A 16102-nucleotide genomic window follows, 5' to 3' on the forward strand; every position below is an offset into this window, starting at 1 on the left:
GGACTAGCTCCATCCACAGCTACTGTTGATATTGTTGTTGTTGAGTCAGTTGGACTAACTCCATCCACAGCTACTGTTGATATTGTTGTTGTTGAGTCAGTTGGACTAGCTCCATCCACAGCTACTGTTGTTGTTGTTGAGTCAGTTGGACTAGCTCCATCCACAGCTACTGTTGATATTGTTGTTGTTGAGTCAGTTGGACTAGCTCCATCCACAGCTACTGTTGATATTGTTGTTATTGTTGTCAGTTGGACTAGCTCCATCCACAGCTACTGTTGTTATTGTTGTCAGTTGGACTAGCTCCATCCACAGCTACTGTTGATATTGTTGTTGTTGAGTCAGTTGGACTAACTCCATCCACAGCTACTGTTGATATTGTTGTTATTGTTGTCAGTTGGACTAGCTCCATCCACAGCTACTGTTGTTATTGTTGTTATTGAGTCAGTTGGACTAACTCCATCCACAGCTACTGTTGATATTGTTGTTGTTGAGTCAGTTGGACTAGCTCCATCCACAGCTACTGTTGATATTGTTGTTATTGAGTCAGTTGGACTAACTCCATCCACAGCTACTGTTGATATTGTTGTTGTTGAGTCAGTTGGACTAACTCCATCCACAGCTACTGTTATTGTTGTCAGTTGGACTAGCTCCATCCACAGCTACTGCTGTTATTGTTGTTGTTGAGTCAGTTGGACTAACTCCATCCACAGCTACTGTTGATATTGTTGTTATTGAGTCAGTTGGACTAACTCCATCCACAGCTACTGTTGATATTGTTGTTGTTGAGTCAGTTGGACTAACTCCATCCACAGCTACTGTTGTTATTGTTGTTGTTGAGTCAGTTGGACTAGCTCCATCCACAGCTACTGTTGTTATTGTTGTTGTTGAGTCAGTTGGACTAGCTCCATCCACAGCTACTGTTGATATTGTTGTTGTTGAGTCAGTTGGACTAGCTCCATCCACAGCTACTGTTGTTATTGTTGTCAGTTGGACTAGCTCCATCCACAGCTACTGTTGATATTGTTGTTATTGAGTCAGTTGGACTAACTCCAGCTACTGTTGTTATTGTTAAGTCTTGTCTCTACGCTGCCAGCATCTCTCTGTTCTCCTTGTTCCTTGCTGGTCTTCTCTCTTGAGAACAAAAAAACATGGTCAGGGACTGTATCTACAAAGTGTCTCAGAGTAAGAGTGCTGATCTAGGATCAGGTCCCTCTGTTCATATAATCCTATTAATAAATGACGTAAAAAGGCCAAACTGTTCCTAGATCAGCTTTTACTGTGAGACTCAATTCTTACCACCATAATGATTGAGGTAGTGCAACAGGGTAAAGACAGTACTACTACTACCACCACAATGATTGAGGTAATGTAACAGGGTAGACAGTACCGTTACCTGGCTCTGTTTCAGCTGGTTCTGGGACCTCTGGTAGAGGCTCAGTGGGGACCTCTGGAAGTTCTACATCTTCTCCCTGCAGCAGTAGAGGGAGACAACGGTTAAACAGGTTAAACAGGACTTGATCAGGTCAGGTCATCATTATCAACAGGTTAAACAGGACTTGATCAGGTCTGGGAAACCAGTTAAGTGCAATTAACTACCAGGTAGAAAAGAAAACCAGAAGCGTTTTGGTCCTCCATGGCAGGTGTTGTTTCACCACCCTCTTCCTCTACCTCCTGGTATTATACCCAGAGGACTGATGTAGATCAGTATGATACACACCTGAGTGATAGTCTCCAGTTCAGATAACAGCCAGAGGAGACTGATGTAGATCAGTATGATACACACCTGAGTGATAGCCTCCAGCTCAGATAGCACAGCATCCTCATCCTCCTGAGTCAGGGAGCCTGACAGCATCTCATCTATTTGCTGTAGGATCAACCAGAGCAGAGCATGTCAGCTGGGCAGCAACACACATTACACTGAAGACTGAAGTACTTGGGATGGATTAAGAGTTGGGACTGTGAAAAGGGGTATATCAAAGTGATTGATGAGACCATGGGAACAGAGAAACTCACCCTCTGGTATTCTATAGCATCCTGGGTCTCATCCATGATCCTCTCCACATCCTCTAGTGACATGGCCTGAGAGGACGAGACAGGGACAATGTCAAGTTAGGAGCAGAAAGTCTTCTAGTTCACTTATTCTCTCTGTGTGTGTGAGAGAGAGATTAAACATTTTCTCTCAAAGAGAATAATTCTCTGAGCAGGTTGTGGCCAGCCAGCCAGCCAGTCAGCCAGTCAGCCAGCCAGCCAGTGTAACCCAGGATACGCAGCAGCAGTCACACCACTAGGCTCGCTGTAGTCAGGGATTTGGAACCTAATCCTTTAATCTTCAAACAATGTGCACAGTGACGCTAGCTAACACACAGTCTGTTTTTCTGGGGTGCAGATCACATAAAAGAGGTTACATGCCAGTGGAAGGTTTATTCATTAACACTTAGAACACTGAGCTGAATGTCTTACACCTGTGTGAGTGTGTGTGCATGCCTAACCACACGTGAGTGTGTTACTGTGAATGTGGGCTTATTCTGTCATGGACTCATTTGTATTCTGAGGAAGTGCATATTCCCCCCATAGAAAACCGTGGACTAAGAAGCAAACCATACCCTACCTCATGCATACTCTTCAGACAGTCATTTCCAACCTTCAGCCCCTCAATGACTTTCATCTCGATCTGGACAAACTCAATGTCTTGAACCTGTGAAAACATTTACACTACATGCTAAGATAGGAGGACCCAGCACTGAACCTGTAAAAACACATCAGTACATTAAGATAGGAGGACCCAGCACTGAACCTGTAAAAACACATCAGTACGTTAAGATAGGAGGACCCAGCACTGAACCTGTAAAAACACATCAGTACGTTAAGATAGGAGGACCCAGCACTGAACCTGTAAAAACACATCAGTACGTTAAGATAGGAGGACCCAGCACTGAACCTGTAAAAACACATCAGTACGTTAAGATAGGAGGACCCAGCACTGAACCTGTAAAAACACATCAGTACATTAAGATAGGAGGACCCAGCACTGAACCTGTAAAAACACATCAGTACGTTAAGATAGGAGGACCCAGCACTGAACCTGTAAAAACACATCAGTACATTAAGATAGGAGGACCCAGCACTGAACCTGTAAAAACACATCAGTATGTTAATATAGGAGGACCCAGCACTGAACCTGTAAAAACACATCAGTACGTTAAGATAGGAGGACCCAGCACTGAACCTGTAAAAACACATCAGTACGTTAAGTAAGATAGCGTTCACCATACAGAACATCCAAGATATACCCGGCCAGGATACGTTTTAGAAGAGAGGTTGGCTGTGCAAAACATTACATCAATGTAGTTACACTCTATAAAAGTAAATGAAACAATAGGCCCCAAGAAGAGCCTCAGCCTCACCATGCGTTCCAGGTTTGATATCTGGGTCTCAGTCTTGTCTAGCAGTTGATCCTGATAACGCTTCTTCTTGAGAAGAACCAGTGCCTTCCTATGGAGTGGAAGAACAACACACTGCACAATAAACCAAGTCCTAACATAACAAGTGTTTATTTTGTTTATCATCAAGCAGCTAGTCATGCATTGATCAGATTCAGTCAGTACACAATTCAAAAGTCAGATTCTGGTGATATGCATGCATTGGTGATTTGACTAGACGTGATATAGCTTAGTAGTCCCAGCTGTTTGCTAGTGTAATGGGACATCTAAGATGAATAACGTGCATATGCAGTTAAGTGGTTAACACAATGTATTCTACTTTTCCATTCTGTAATACACAGGATTGGATATGCGCAAGGTTGAATGTTATGGCCAGTTCTACATGCTGATAGTGTTGGAGCCAGTCAAGGGTGCCAGTTCTACATGCTGATAGTGTGGGAGCCAGTCTAAAGGTGCCAGTTCTACGTGCTGATAGTGTGGGAGCCAGTCTAAAGGTGCCAGTTCTACATGCTGATAGTGTTGGAGCCAGTCAAGGGTGCCAGTTCTACGTGCTGATAGTGTGGGAGCCAGTCTAAAGGTGCCAGTTCTACATGCTGATAGTGTTGGAGCCAGTCAAGGGTGCCAGTTCTACGTGCTGATAGTGTGGGAGCCAGTCTAAAGGTGCCAGTTCTACGTGCTGATAGTGTTGGAGCCAGTCAAGGGTGCCAGTTCTACGTGCTGATAGTGTGGGAGCCAGTCTAAAGGTGCCAGTTCTACATGCTGATAGTGTGGGAGCCAGTCTAAAGGTGCCAGTTCTACATGCTGATAGTGTGGGAGCCAGTCTAAAGGTGCCAGTTCTACATGCTGATAGTGTGGGAGCCAGTCTAAAGGTGCCAGTTCTACATGCTGATAGTGTGGGAGCCAGTCTAAAGGTGCCAGTTCTACATGCTGATAGTGTTGGAGCCAGTCAAGGGTGCCAGTTCTACGTGCTGATAGTGTGGGAGCCAGTCTAAAGGTGCCAGTTCTACATGCTGATAGTGTGGGAGCCAGTCTAAAGGTGCCAGTTCTACATGCTGATAGTGTGGGAGCCAGTCTAAGGGTGCCAGTTCTACGTGCTGATAGTGTGGGAGCCAGTCTAAAGGTGCCAGTTCTACATGCTGATAGTGTGGGAGCCAGTCTAAAGGTGCCAGTTCTACGTGCTGATAGTGTGGGAGCCAGTCTAAAGGTGCCAGTTCTACGTGCTGATAGTGTGGGAGCCAGTCTAAAGGTGCCAGTTCTACGTGCTGATAGTGTGGGAGCCAGTCTAAAGGTGCCAGTTCTACGTGCTGATAGTGTGGGAGCCAGTCTAAAGGTGCCAGTTCTACGTGCTGATAGTGTGGGAGCCAGTCTAAAGGTGCCAGTTCTACGTGCTGATAGTGTGGGAGCCAGTCTAAAGGTGCCAGTTCTACGTGCTGATAGTGTGGGAGCCAGTCTAAAGGTGCCAGTTCTACGTGCTGATAGTGTGGGAGCCAGTCTAAAGGTGCCAGTTCTACGTGCTGATAGTGTGGGAGCCAGTCTAAAGGTGCCAGTTCTACGTGCTGATAGTGTGGGAGCCAGTCTAAAGGTGCCAGTTCTACGTGCTGATAGTGTGGGAGCCAGTCTAAAGGTGCCAGTTCTACGTGCTGATAGTGTGGGAGCCAGTCTAAAGGTGCCAGTTCTACGTGCTGATAGTGTGGGAGCCAGTCTAAAGGTGCCAGTTCTACGTGCTGATAGTGTGGGAGCCAGTCTAAAGGTGCCAGTTCTACGTGCTGATAGTGTGGGAGCCAGTCTAAAGGTGCCAGTTCTGAGGACACTGGTTATTATTGTTTTATCTGTAGACTATGAGTCACTGCCTTGTATTATGTCTTTTGTCATGTGTTTAGAGAACATATGTGATTAGAAATGGATATAAGGGCCTGCTCAGAATCAGCTTGTTATTTTGCTCTGCTTCTGTGTTCTCTGTTGCAACGTGTATTAATCCATTGACTTCAACAACTGCACCGGTCTTCATTTCACCTGGTAACACCCCATTACAACAAGACAGAACAAACAGATCTGGGACCTGGCTATAGCCTAGATGATGCCTGAACAAGTGAAATATCCAGTCTCACTCTTTCTTTCCATCCTTCAGCAGCTGCTTGGCCAGACTCCTCTCCTTCTCCAGCTGCAGGGTGACTCTCTTCTGGTAGTGCTTCAGTTTATCTCTCTGCTGTTTCAGTTGCTGGAGAGTTGAACATACACAACGGGACAACCAGACAACGTGTCAATACACTATTTTCGGAACATTGTTTACCATGTAGATAGCTAGCTACCTACCTACAATATAATTCTGCCATGAAAATAGTTAGCTGGCTACAGTCCCTAGCTAGTTAACTATAAATACCTGTCACACCCTGTCATTTGCAGGCTCAGACACTGCTGATGCGATCACAACTGGCTAATCTAATTTAGTTAGTTGGCTACTGTTGATCACTTTGAGACGTCATGTCACAGTTTTAACAACTGTGACTGTCCCATGATCGCGCCTGGGTGTTGACAACTAGCTAACGTTAGCTAGCAGGCATTATTACCAAGTTAGTGTGTAGATCAGACAGCTAGCTAACGTTAATCCAGGCCAGCAAACTAGCTAGCATCCCTACTATTGAAACAGGCTAGCAACAACAACTGACCAGAATCGCTCGGTCTTGTTCTGTGACTCGAGAAGGGCGACTCTTTCTCCCGAAAACGTTTCCCATAACGTAGCCACATCCCCGCCACGATCCTCTACTTTGATACAAAAGCTATTTTTTCTTGGGGCAACATGTTTTTGTCATTATGCTTACAAGTCGTTGTTCTTAGCTAACAAATTCATGTAACGTAATTCAAAGCCACATCCTGTCCGGGTTTAGTACGGCATCCGAGACGGGTCCATTTATTCCAATGACGTATGTAAACCCTGGATTGCGCATGCTATGTATCGGCCAATGAGAGCCTTTGAAACCACCTGTCGGTTATATTGGCACTCCCCAGTGGTGCACCCGATTAGCCACCAATCGCCCCATTAAAAGGTGGAAAAACCTTGCGTAGGAGCAGTCCTCCATAGGAATGAATATAATTCTACAGTATTTCAATTAAATATTGCAAGGACAAAATTACATGTATTTAAGTATTTGTTTGTTGTAGTGGGAACACTTTCTAACTCTTAGACATAAACGTTATGTTTCACTATATTGGATCGCTGTAATATATTGGTATCACTCCGCGGCAGAGGGATACATCTGAGGTGAGGATTTACAGATTTACTCCCGTGTACACCTGTCACGGATGGATTCCGCTCCTATATATATATACTCCTATATATATATACACACTATACACACATACATACACACGCACACCCATGGCGCGACACACGTTCTCTTTCATTTTCTCGGCGAACGTCCGTATGGTTTGAGGTACACCCTTTCTGAAGTTCGCTCGGTAAGTCACTGGTAAGTGTGTAATATTTTGCGTGGAAGTATACTCACTGGCTGCTCTACTCACTGCGCGCGGTTGATCTGTATCTTCCGCCCGTGGTTTGTCGTGCTTGTGTTTCGTTAGCGTTACTACGACTCCGTGCGCTGTCACCGCGCCTATAGTGTCGTGTTGGGCTTCCGCTATGTTGAGACATTGACTTTGGAGTTCCTTAATTGAGTTACTCCATCATATGGTGCTGTTTTTACTGCTTGGATATTAAACCAGCTAGGTAATATTGCAGTTGGGTAACAAAAAATAATAATAAAAGAAAGCACAAATCAAATCCATTACCTGGTTGTTGTTTTGACTGCCTGTTTTTCCCACACGGGTCTTCACCGTTTTTTGCAGAGGTACTGGATAATTTATCCCTCACCGGGTTCCTATTCCTCCGAGCGGGTTACGACATAAGCTCTCCCAGGGCTTCGGACACCTACTATGTGTTCCTTGCTGGAGTTTATGGCTTCTCTTTGACAGGTGTGATGGTGGCATCCCCCCTGGACATCCGCATACCTCGCGGAGAGGGCAGTGGAGTGCCCTACTGGATGCCTGTTTGGTGTGGTGTTCTCAGAACGCCTGCGCCTGGGGTGATTGGAGGCCATGCGCGAGTGGGTCGGCCAGGCTGGGGACGAGCTCTCTCCCTCAGGAGTGGTGCGCCAGCAAGCTGTTAGTCCCTCTACTGGGCAAAGTACCCCACCCAGGAAGCGTGGCCGGAGCCACCGCAGGCAGAGCCCATCTGCTGCCAGTCCTGGACGGGGGGACCACCTTGAACGGAGGGCGCATGCCCTGCGTCAGGAGGTTGATCGTTTCGATGGCAACGACAGCTGTTCTCTGTTGCCCAGTGATGGGTTTTTTCCGGGGTGACGATGCTGGCACTGTTCACCACCGTGAGCGGGGCTACCACGCTGACAGGCCATCAGAAGCCGGCGGTAGGGCTTCATCGCCCCCAGCAGCTCGAGAGGCTATGAGGAGCCTACTCACTTGGGTAGCCACTGCACTGGACATCCAACTGGTGGACAGTGATGACCCTCCATCTGTCCCCATCTCTGCTGAGTTCCTCGAGGTCTTGCTGGAGAGCTGTGCCTCTGCCAGGGGGCGCTTCCGACTCACAGCAGAGACTGGACCATGGAGTTATGTGGCGGGCGCAGAGTCACTTGGCCTCCGGGAGTACCCGAGCATGGACACCATGATAGCTAACATGGTCCTCCCGGACTGGGAGATTATAGGGCAGAACCCTGACTGAAGCTGGAACCCCCCCCCCCCCAGAGTATTTGATGCAGACTTGAAAGCCACATATGGGTCCCTCTGCTCTCTTGGCTGCCTCACCAACGCGACCATGCTGCTGCAAGCCTACCTGCAGACTCTGTTGCCCCGGCTGCAGTGGGAGCACAGAGGAGCTCGTCCAGGAAGCGATGGTGTCTCGCCTGCTTTCCCTGCTCCAGAGGGATGTGGCTCGCTCCAATGGATGGGCCATGGCGCAGGTGGTTACCTCCCGGCGCCATCTCTGGCTGGCCCAATCCCGGCTGCCCGCTGCTCTCCCCATCACCCCAGGGCTGACCTTTGGCACAGGGGTTGATGACATTCTGGAGCAGACCAATAAGGTTCGTAGGGACCTGGAGAACCTGAGACGGTTCATGCCGCCTTCTCAGGCCCCGGGTCCAAGGCAGACGGACCGTCGCCACCCAACTGCATCCGAACAATGGTGGGGTACCTCTCCTGCCCCATCGCCTCGTGCTGAGGAACGACAGCGGGGAGGGGCACAGCGTGCGGTGGAACAACAACCTGTCAGCCATCACGCCATAGGGATGTGCCTGGGGTGCCTGAGGAAAGGTGGGCCTCGGCAGGACCCCTGACACACCCTTCCCCGGCCGCTTCTCCTGGTCTCAAAGTGGGAGGAGTGTGTGGAGTCCCCATGGGTGTTGCCCACAATGCTCAAGGGGTACCGACTCAATTCCGGTGCCGGCCCCCGTCCTCCAGGGGCCTTTGTGTCACCACGGTGGGCCTGAGGGATGCGTATTTCCATGTTCCTGTTCACTCAGCTCATTGGCAGTATCTCCGATTCGCTTTCGAAGGGAGGGCTTACGAATTCATGGTTCTTCCCTTCGGCCTCTCCTGGCACCTCTCACGTCCCGAGGGTTGTTGATCCTCAATTATCTGGATGATTGGATGATTGGCTAATTTGTGCTCCAACCAGGACCCAGGTCCTGTCAGACAGAGACATGCTCCTGACCCACATCGGCGGGCTGGGCATTTCTGTAGACGACGAGTCATCATCTGACGCCAACCCAGAGGGTGGCCTTCATTGGCATGGAACTGGACTCAGTCCTCATGAGAGCACGTCTGCCCACCAGAAGGGTTCAGGCGATCTTAACTTGCCTCAACCACTTTCGGGCAGGGGCGGATGGTATCCATCCTAACCTGCCAACGCCTGTTGGGCTTGCTGACGGCGGCCTCGTTGTTGATTCCCCTGGGCCTGCTCCATCTCCGTCCTCTTCAACGGTGGTTCAACTCCCACCAGCTGCACCCAAAGCGTCACCGCCAGCTGCGGGTGACCTCACAGTGCCTTAGGGCATTGTTGAGGTGGCGCTATCACTCCTGGAGATGCTGAGGATGTGCCGCCGGGAGCTGGTCAGCACAGACGCCTCCCAGTTCGGCTGGGGGGGGGGGTGTGTGTGTGACCAAGGGCAGGTCAGCCAGCGGCTGTTGCCTACCCCCTTGGAGCGGCAGGCACATCAATACACGAGCTGTACTGCTGGCCCTGCAGTCTTTCCTTCCACATCTGAAGGGAAGACATGTCCTGGTGAGAACGGACAACACCACAGTGGTGGCTTACATCAACCATCAGGGTGGACTGAGGTCGCACCGCCTCCATCTTATCATTCAAACAGAGATGCCTCCCTGGCAACCAGTGCTTATTTCCAAACTGTTTGTATATAATGACAATAAAATCTCAACTATGCTGGTATTCTTTTGTCCATTATTGAATTGTTTATTATAAATGCCTAGCTATATTTCTGTTTATTAGTAGTTGCCATAAATCATAAATGGCACCATACAGGGTTCTATTGGAACCATTTTGTCTCAGTGAAGAAGAACCTCTAGAGTGCTGAACAAAGAAGGGTTCTATATAGAACTTTGAGGTTCCATATATGAAGCAAGCGATAGGTATGGTGTATGGTGACACCATTTCCCAGAATTCAGCCCTACTCTTAAATATTTGAACGCCGCCTACCATTGCGCGATTCGCTTTATCACAGGCGACAGTTTTCATATGCAGCACTACATCCTGTATGAAAAGGTTGGCTGGTCCTCATTGAAGTCCCGTAGATCACCACTATTCCCTTTTCTATTTTTACAAAGCTCTACTACACAAGTATAAAAACATGAGATACCAAACCTGCTCACAGGGTTGGTTAACTCTAGAGGTTCCTTGGGCTCCACCAAATTAGCTAAATCCACCTTCAGTTTTAAAGCTTCAATATGTAACTTTTGGGTGACCTGACCAAATTCACATCGACGTGTGTTACGGATCTGTCATTCTCATTGAAAGCAAGTCTAAGAAGCGGTAGATCTGTTCTATGTGCACTATTTCTATGCTTCCTGTTATGTTTTTTCTGAAGATCGGAATATGTATGTACTTATATGTACTTAATATTGCAAAAAATGCTGAGTGACTTACAATCTATAATGCTGTGTACCTTAAAATCTAGAATGATGTGTGCCTTAACTATAACTGTGGTTCCTGTTTTTGCAGGAACAAGCTCGTATAGCTTCTAGTGGTTCCTGCTTTTCTATGAATAACAAGTACAAAGCCTCCCCGAGCCGGCTACCCCTAGAACATCAACCTGGTGGTGGGCTGGCTCGGCTACCCCAAGAACATCAACCTGGTGGTGGGCCGTTGCGGCTACCCCAAGAACATCAACCTGGTGGTGGGCTGGCTCGGCTACCCCAAGAACATCAACCTGGTGGTGGGCCGTTGCGGCTACCCCAAGAACATCAACCTGGTGGTGGGCCGTTGCGGCTACCCCAAGAACATCAACCTGGTGGTGGGCCGTTGCGGCTACCCCTAGAACATCAACCTGGTGGTGGGCTGGCTCGGCTACCCCAAGAACATCAACCTGGTGGTGGGCCGGCTCGGCTACCCCAAGAACATCAACCTGGTGGTGGGCGGCTCGGCTACCCCAAGAAGATCAACCTGTCCACTAGGTGTCAGACTACACCACTTTTGTTACTGGCATGTATTTGTGCTTCATGCCAGTTCATGACTGAGATAGGTTTGGGTACACCTGCACTTGTCTTTTCTTACTATCAGTGACAGCTGCTTTATGGAGGGAAAGTTTTACTTACTATGACTGTAATATATGGTTGTATCACCTATCTAGTACATTCATCTTAAGGTAGCTAACTATAAGTCACTCTGGATAAGAGTGTCTGGTAAATTACATGTAGTATTTGTGCAGTATAATATTGTGTAATCTATAAATGACTGTATATCTTATACAGACAGTGTGTGTGCGCAAAATAGACAAACACAGAAAGCTTTTTTTTAAATGTAATTGATACACCTGGTCCAATACTTTAACAAACTTGGAAAATAAACAGCAGTTGACAGGTTTCAAACAAAGAAGAAAAGCATGACCACAACCAAGAATTCACACTGTACAATGATAGGTTATCTGACTGTTAAGGGACTGTACAATGCAGGGTTATCTGACTGTTAAGGGACTGTACAATGCAGGGTTATCTGACTGTTAAGGGCCCCTGCAGTACTTTTCTTTGACCATGTCTTAACCAATTATATGTACTGTATAAATCTATGGTCTTAACAGACCCAGGTGCATACATTGTGCTTATAGCACATCTCGCCAAATGTATATTTTGTCATTCAACATGGAACTGAAGGGATGAATTGGGAGAATGACTGACTTACTGTAAGTCTGATTTCATATCATAAACAATGTGTCTTACTGTGATTGTGTCCAACTCGTAGTAAACAAACAAACATCCAATAAACATGACATCAGTGATAATACTTACCTGTAATTCACCATCAACACCATTTCAGTTGTGGATGTTTCCTCTCATCCTATCCAGGGAATGTTTAACATGCTAATGTGCAGGCAGTAGGCCTATAGTCTAGAATCCAAATGTAATATTACTGTAATTCAGACGGTGCAACCCAATGCTCTCTCCATCCTCTTGAAGTGTGAACTCATTCACTACTCCCTACAAGTTCAAAAGCATTGGATTGGTGTAGACACGGGTTAGAGGGACAGTCATTTCCTTTCAAATCCATGCAGGGAAGTGAACAAGTGAGAGATTATTGGAACACAGCCACAGATTCAAGTGACACAATAATGAACCAGAGCAATATTAAGTTTAGATGCCAAGCTACGGAGAGCCCTCGGTGTTGTCCTGAAATGAACTGGCATGGAACCTAAACTGAATATCACTTTGTTTTATTCCTTTCAATGATTCACTGACACAATAAAGAAACGGACTGATATTCAGTCGGGAATCCAGGCTAGAATTGAGCAGGACACAGCATGCAGGATGACAGCATAGGAGAACAGAGAGAAACAGGTTAGAGGAAATAAAGGCTTTAGAAACATCATCATGCATCCTTTCTCCTTAGTCCCCCTTACACATACATATAGAGTACACTCTTAGAAAACAGGGTTCTAAAAGGTTTCTTCGGCAGTCCCCATAGGAGAATCCCTTTCGGTTCCTAGTAGAACCCTTTTTGGTTCCAGGTAGAACCCTTTTTGGTTCCAGGTAGAACCCTCTGTGGAAAGGGTTCTACATTGAACCCCAAAAGGTTCTACCTGGAACCAGAAGGGTTCTACTTGGAACCAAAAAGGGTTATTCCAAGTGCTCTCCTATGTGGACAGCCAAAGAACCCTTTTAGGTTCTAGACAGCACCTTTTTCTCTAAGAGTGTAGACATCATCACATTTCAATGAATGATCTGTTTTCCAGTCACATTTAAAAATAAGTCCATTATATTTGTTATTCCTTGACATCAATGAATAACCTGAAAGATAAGTGACAATACAGTATCTGTTTTCATCAAGTTTGACTCATCATTCTGAGGGAAGACATTATGAAGACTTTGGGTTGTGTCAAATGTGTAAGAGCTGTGTAGTCAAGTGTAAGAGGAGCTGAATGCTAGACTGGTTAGATGACAGTTTGTAATAGTGATGACAGGTTGGGGAAGACTGAAGAGAGGAGCTAGATGCTAGACTGGTTAGATGACAGTTTGTAATAGTGATGACAGGTTGGGGAAGACTGAAGAGAGGAGCTAGATGCTAGACTGGTTAGATGACAGTTTGTAATAGTGATGACAGGTTGGGGAAGACTGAAGAGAGTTCATGTAATAACCATTTAACAGTCTATGGCTGTGAAGGAAATCAATCTGGTTATTTGTGGCCCCCTGAAATCCATCAAAGGTGACGTCACTCACTGGAAAAAATATAAAATGTTCAACTTGGTCCATAATAATCATGTCTTCTGATCTGGCTCGAGACGAACTCACATTTGAAGAAAACACATAACTGAAGTGTCGGTTTGTTTGGGGAGAGATGCAAGAGCACTTTACACTCAGGTTTCTATGTAGTCTACTGGTTTCTACACGTACAGTACAGGACTTTGAGAGCATCAGTGTGTTCATGAGTTGTTGTTGACCCCATACTTCCTGCATTTAAGTAACAGATGGCCAGGAGAGCAGGGTGAGACATCCATGGACAGGGTTATCTGTAAACTCAGCTTCCTCAGTACAGTGGTAGTCCCAGACAGACACTTCCTGAGGGGGACCAGTAGGCCATAGTAGGTAGCTATACCTGCTGGAAGTCTGTCCCAAAGTGTCTGATCTGTGCGTCAGTCATAGACAGGTAGGTGGTTCTCATTCTGGGAGAATACTGCAGGAGGAAGGAACAAAATACACGTTAGATCACATAACTGTGTGAAAGATTTTGTTTCTTCTATCAATCAAACGTTGAAAAAAATTGCAGACATTTTCAGACATTTGTTTTGATTAGGTGGTGGGTAGGTTAGAGAGTCGTGTGACTCAGTGTTCTGAACTACAGGGTAGCGGGGGAGTCGGCAAGACACAGGTCAGGGGTGAAGGGCAGGCAGAGGTCAAAGGTAAGGGGCGTGTGGCCGAAATTTGGGTTAGTGGCGGGAGGGCACATCACATGAAAAGTTCCACTCACAGGTTAACACACTGAGGACACTACATCGCCGGAGGTCAGAGGCCACAGAGCTTAGAGAGGTCACATTGTGGCCAGGACCAAAAGAGCTGATTGGTTAATAATGGTCAGTCTCATTCCGGAGGTGTAGGGTTACAAGAGCAATAATTAGAACTAAGAACTACTTCTAAGAATTACAAGTAAGACTTAGAACCACCTCTTATTAGACGAGCAGAAGGAGAATGAGAGCGGTACAACAAAGGAAAGTATCCTTCTTAACAAAAGAAAGGGAAGTGTAAAGGTACAGTAAGGTTGTGTATAGTGTACAACAGAACACTTACTGTTTCTAAATGTCTGCGAGTAAAAGAAAAGACAAAAATAAAGTTAGAAGCAAAATATGAGTTAGATGTCCGGTTAGGATTGTAAAATGACAAAGTGTTCTTTAAGACAGCATAAAGAGATATGTTAGGTTCTGGCCTATACCCTATATGGTACATGTAGAAAAAACAAAAGGCCAGTATGATTGGCACACAAAAAGGTTTTCGTCTCTGTCATTCGTACAAAAATATAATATTTTTACAATATAGGATGGACAACTGCATATTGGCAACAACTTAAAAACATCCAGTGGAATATATTACGGTGGTCCCGTGTGGCTCAGTTGGTAGAGCATGGTGTTTACAACGCCAGCGTTGTGGGTTCGATTCCCACGGGGGACCAGTACGGAGAAGAAAAAAAAATGTATGAAATGTATGCATTCACTACTGTAAGTTGCTCTGGAAAAGAGTGTCTGCTAAATGACTTAAATAAAACACTTCATAAATAAATAGGTTTCATCTATCCACATCTGAATTGGATCTGTTTAAATGGCAGCTTCCTAGCATCTAGTCCCACTTGTTTCCTGATGCCAGAGATTGACCCTGTGTGTTAGCGGTATCATCTAGTCCCACTTGTTTCCTGATGCCAGAGACTGACCCTGTGTGTTAGCGGTATCATCTAGTCCCACTTGTTTCCTGGTGCCAGAGATTGACCCTGTGTGTTAGCGGTATCATTTATTAAACAGCGGCTGACATTGTAGCTGTTCAGTTGTAATAACACCACCACTGGGCCTCTCCTCTCATGGCAGGGTATACAGTACACCCTGTGCTCTGAACAAACGTACAACAACAAGTACTCTTGTCTTGACTTCTGTGCAGACTTAAGTGCTCTGTAGTCTCGCTTGCGTTTGTGCGCGTGTGCGTGCGTGTGTGCGTGTGTGCGTGCGTGCGTGTGTGTAAGAAGAGACTAAGTGTTCTGAATCTGAAGATTTTGATTCTCTCCCTGCACACAGCAGCACTAGAACAATGGTTCTGCTTCACAGCAACATCCTGTAACATTACCAGTCAGGCCATACTGTAACATTACCGGTCAGGCAATCCCGTAACATTACCAGTCAGGCCATCCCGTAACATTACCAGTCAGGCCATCCCGTAACATTACCAGTCAGGCCATCCCGTAACATTACCAGTCAGGCCATACTGTAACATTACCAGTCAGGCCATACCGTAACATTACCCGTCAGGCCATCCTGTAACATTACCAGTCAGGCCATACCGTAACATTACCAGTCAGGCCATACCGTAACATTACCAGTCAGGCCATCCTGTAACATTACCAGTCAGGCCATACCGTAACATTACCAGTCAGGCCATACCGTAACATTACCAGTCAGGCCATCCCGTAACATTACCAGTCAGGCCATCCCGTAACATTACCAGTCAGGCCATCCCGTAACATTACCAGTCAGGCCATACCGTAACATTACCAGTCAGGCCATACCGTAACATTACCCGTCAGGCCATACCGTAACATTACCAGTCAGGCCATCCTGTAACATTACCAGTCAGGCCATCCTGTAACATTACCAGTCAGGCCATCCTGTAACATTACCAGTCAGGCCATACCGTAACATTACCAGTCAGGCCATACCGTAACATTACCAGTCAGG

At 46.5% G+C, this 16102-nt stretch overlaps 2 protein-coding genes, 1 long non-coding RNA gene and 1 other non-coding gene across 6 annotated transcripts in view; 2 read left to right on the forward strand and 2 right to left on the reverse strand.

The window, feature by feature from the left end:
• Positions 1-890: 890 nt before the first annotated feature.
• On the reverse strand, positions 891-6382 carry LOC123724055 (charged multivesicular body protein 6). 2 transcript variants are annotated; one of them, XM_045715763.1, is made up of 8 exons: positions 6107-6382; positions 5549-5658; positions 3405-3492; positions 2609-2695; positions 2014-2079; positions 1784-1864; positions 1394-1469; positions 891-1131 (listed from the first exon to the last, which is right to left on the reverse strand). In XM_045715763.1, exons 1-8 carry the CDS (start codon positions 6170-6172, stop codon positions 1082-1084), a joined length of 624 nt encoding a protein of 207 aa, XP_045571719.1. In that variant the 5' UTR covers positions 6173-6382; the 3' UTR covers positions 891-1081. The 2 variants fall into 2 exon arrangements, with proteins under 2 accessions (XP_045571719.1, XP_045571718.1); XM_045715762.1 differs by having other exon boundaries at positions 929-1131; positions 1388-1469.
• Positions 6383-6485: 103 nt separating this feature from the next.
• LOC123741742 (uncharacterized) lies at positions 6486-11556 on the forward strand. The gene is made up of 2 exons (XR_006769280.1): positions 6486-6699; positions 10684-11556. It is a non-coding gene; the product is annotated as an uncharacterized lncRNA (long non-coding RNA).
• Positions 11557-12912: 1356 nt separating this feature from the next.
• The window catches only part of LOC106606307 (protein tweety homolog 2-like), a 145312-nt gene continuing 142122 nt past the window's right edge, over positions 12913-16102 (reverse strand). Inside the window, exons 14-15 of one of the 2 annotated variants that reach the window (XM_045715760.1) lie at positions 14457-14469; positions 12913-13845 (exon numbers count right to left, since the gene is read on the reverse strand). In XM_045715760.1, the coding sequence (XP_045571716.1) occupies positions 13805-13845; positions 14457-14469 (54 nt within the window). In that variant the 3' untranslated portion in view covers positions 12913-13804. The remainder of the gene's footprint in view (positions 13846-14456; positions 14470-16102) is intronic. The other variant, XM_045715759.1, reaches the window with a different exon arrangement.
• On the forward strand, positions 14760-14835 carry trnav-uac (transfer RNA valine (anticodon UAC)). Its single transcript has one exon. It is a non-coding gene; the product is annotated as a tRNA-Val (tRNA).

The sequence above is a fragment of the Salmo salar genome, chromosome ssa03 (assembly GCF_905237065.1).
Source record: "Salmo salar chromosome ssa03, Ssal_v3.1, whole genome shotgun sequence".
In the NCBI taxonomy this organism is placed as follows: Eukaryota; Metazoa; Chordata; class Actinopteri; order Salmoniformes; family Salmonidae; genus Salmo; species Salmo salar.

Excerpts from the sequence above, each read along its gene's own strand:
- LOC123724055 (XM_045715762.1), bottom strand. The coding sequence starts at position 6,172 with ATGGGAAACGTTTTCGGGAGAAAGAGTCGCCCTTCTCGAGTCACAGAA. Across the intron at positions 5,659-6,106 it reads AACAAGACCGAGCGATTCTG|CAACTGAAACAGCAGAGAGA; the intron begins GTCAGTTGTTGT and ends TCAACTCTCCAG. Across the intron at positions 2,080-2,608 it reads GTCTGAAGAGTATGCATGAG|GCCATGTCACTAGAGGATGT; the intron begins GTAGGGTATGGT and ends TCGTCCTCTCAG.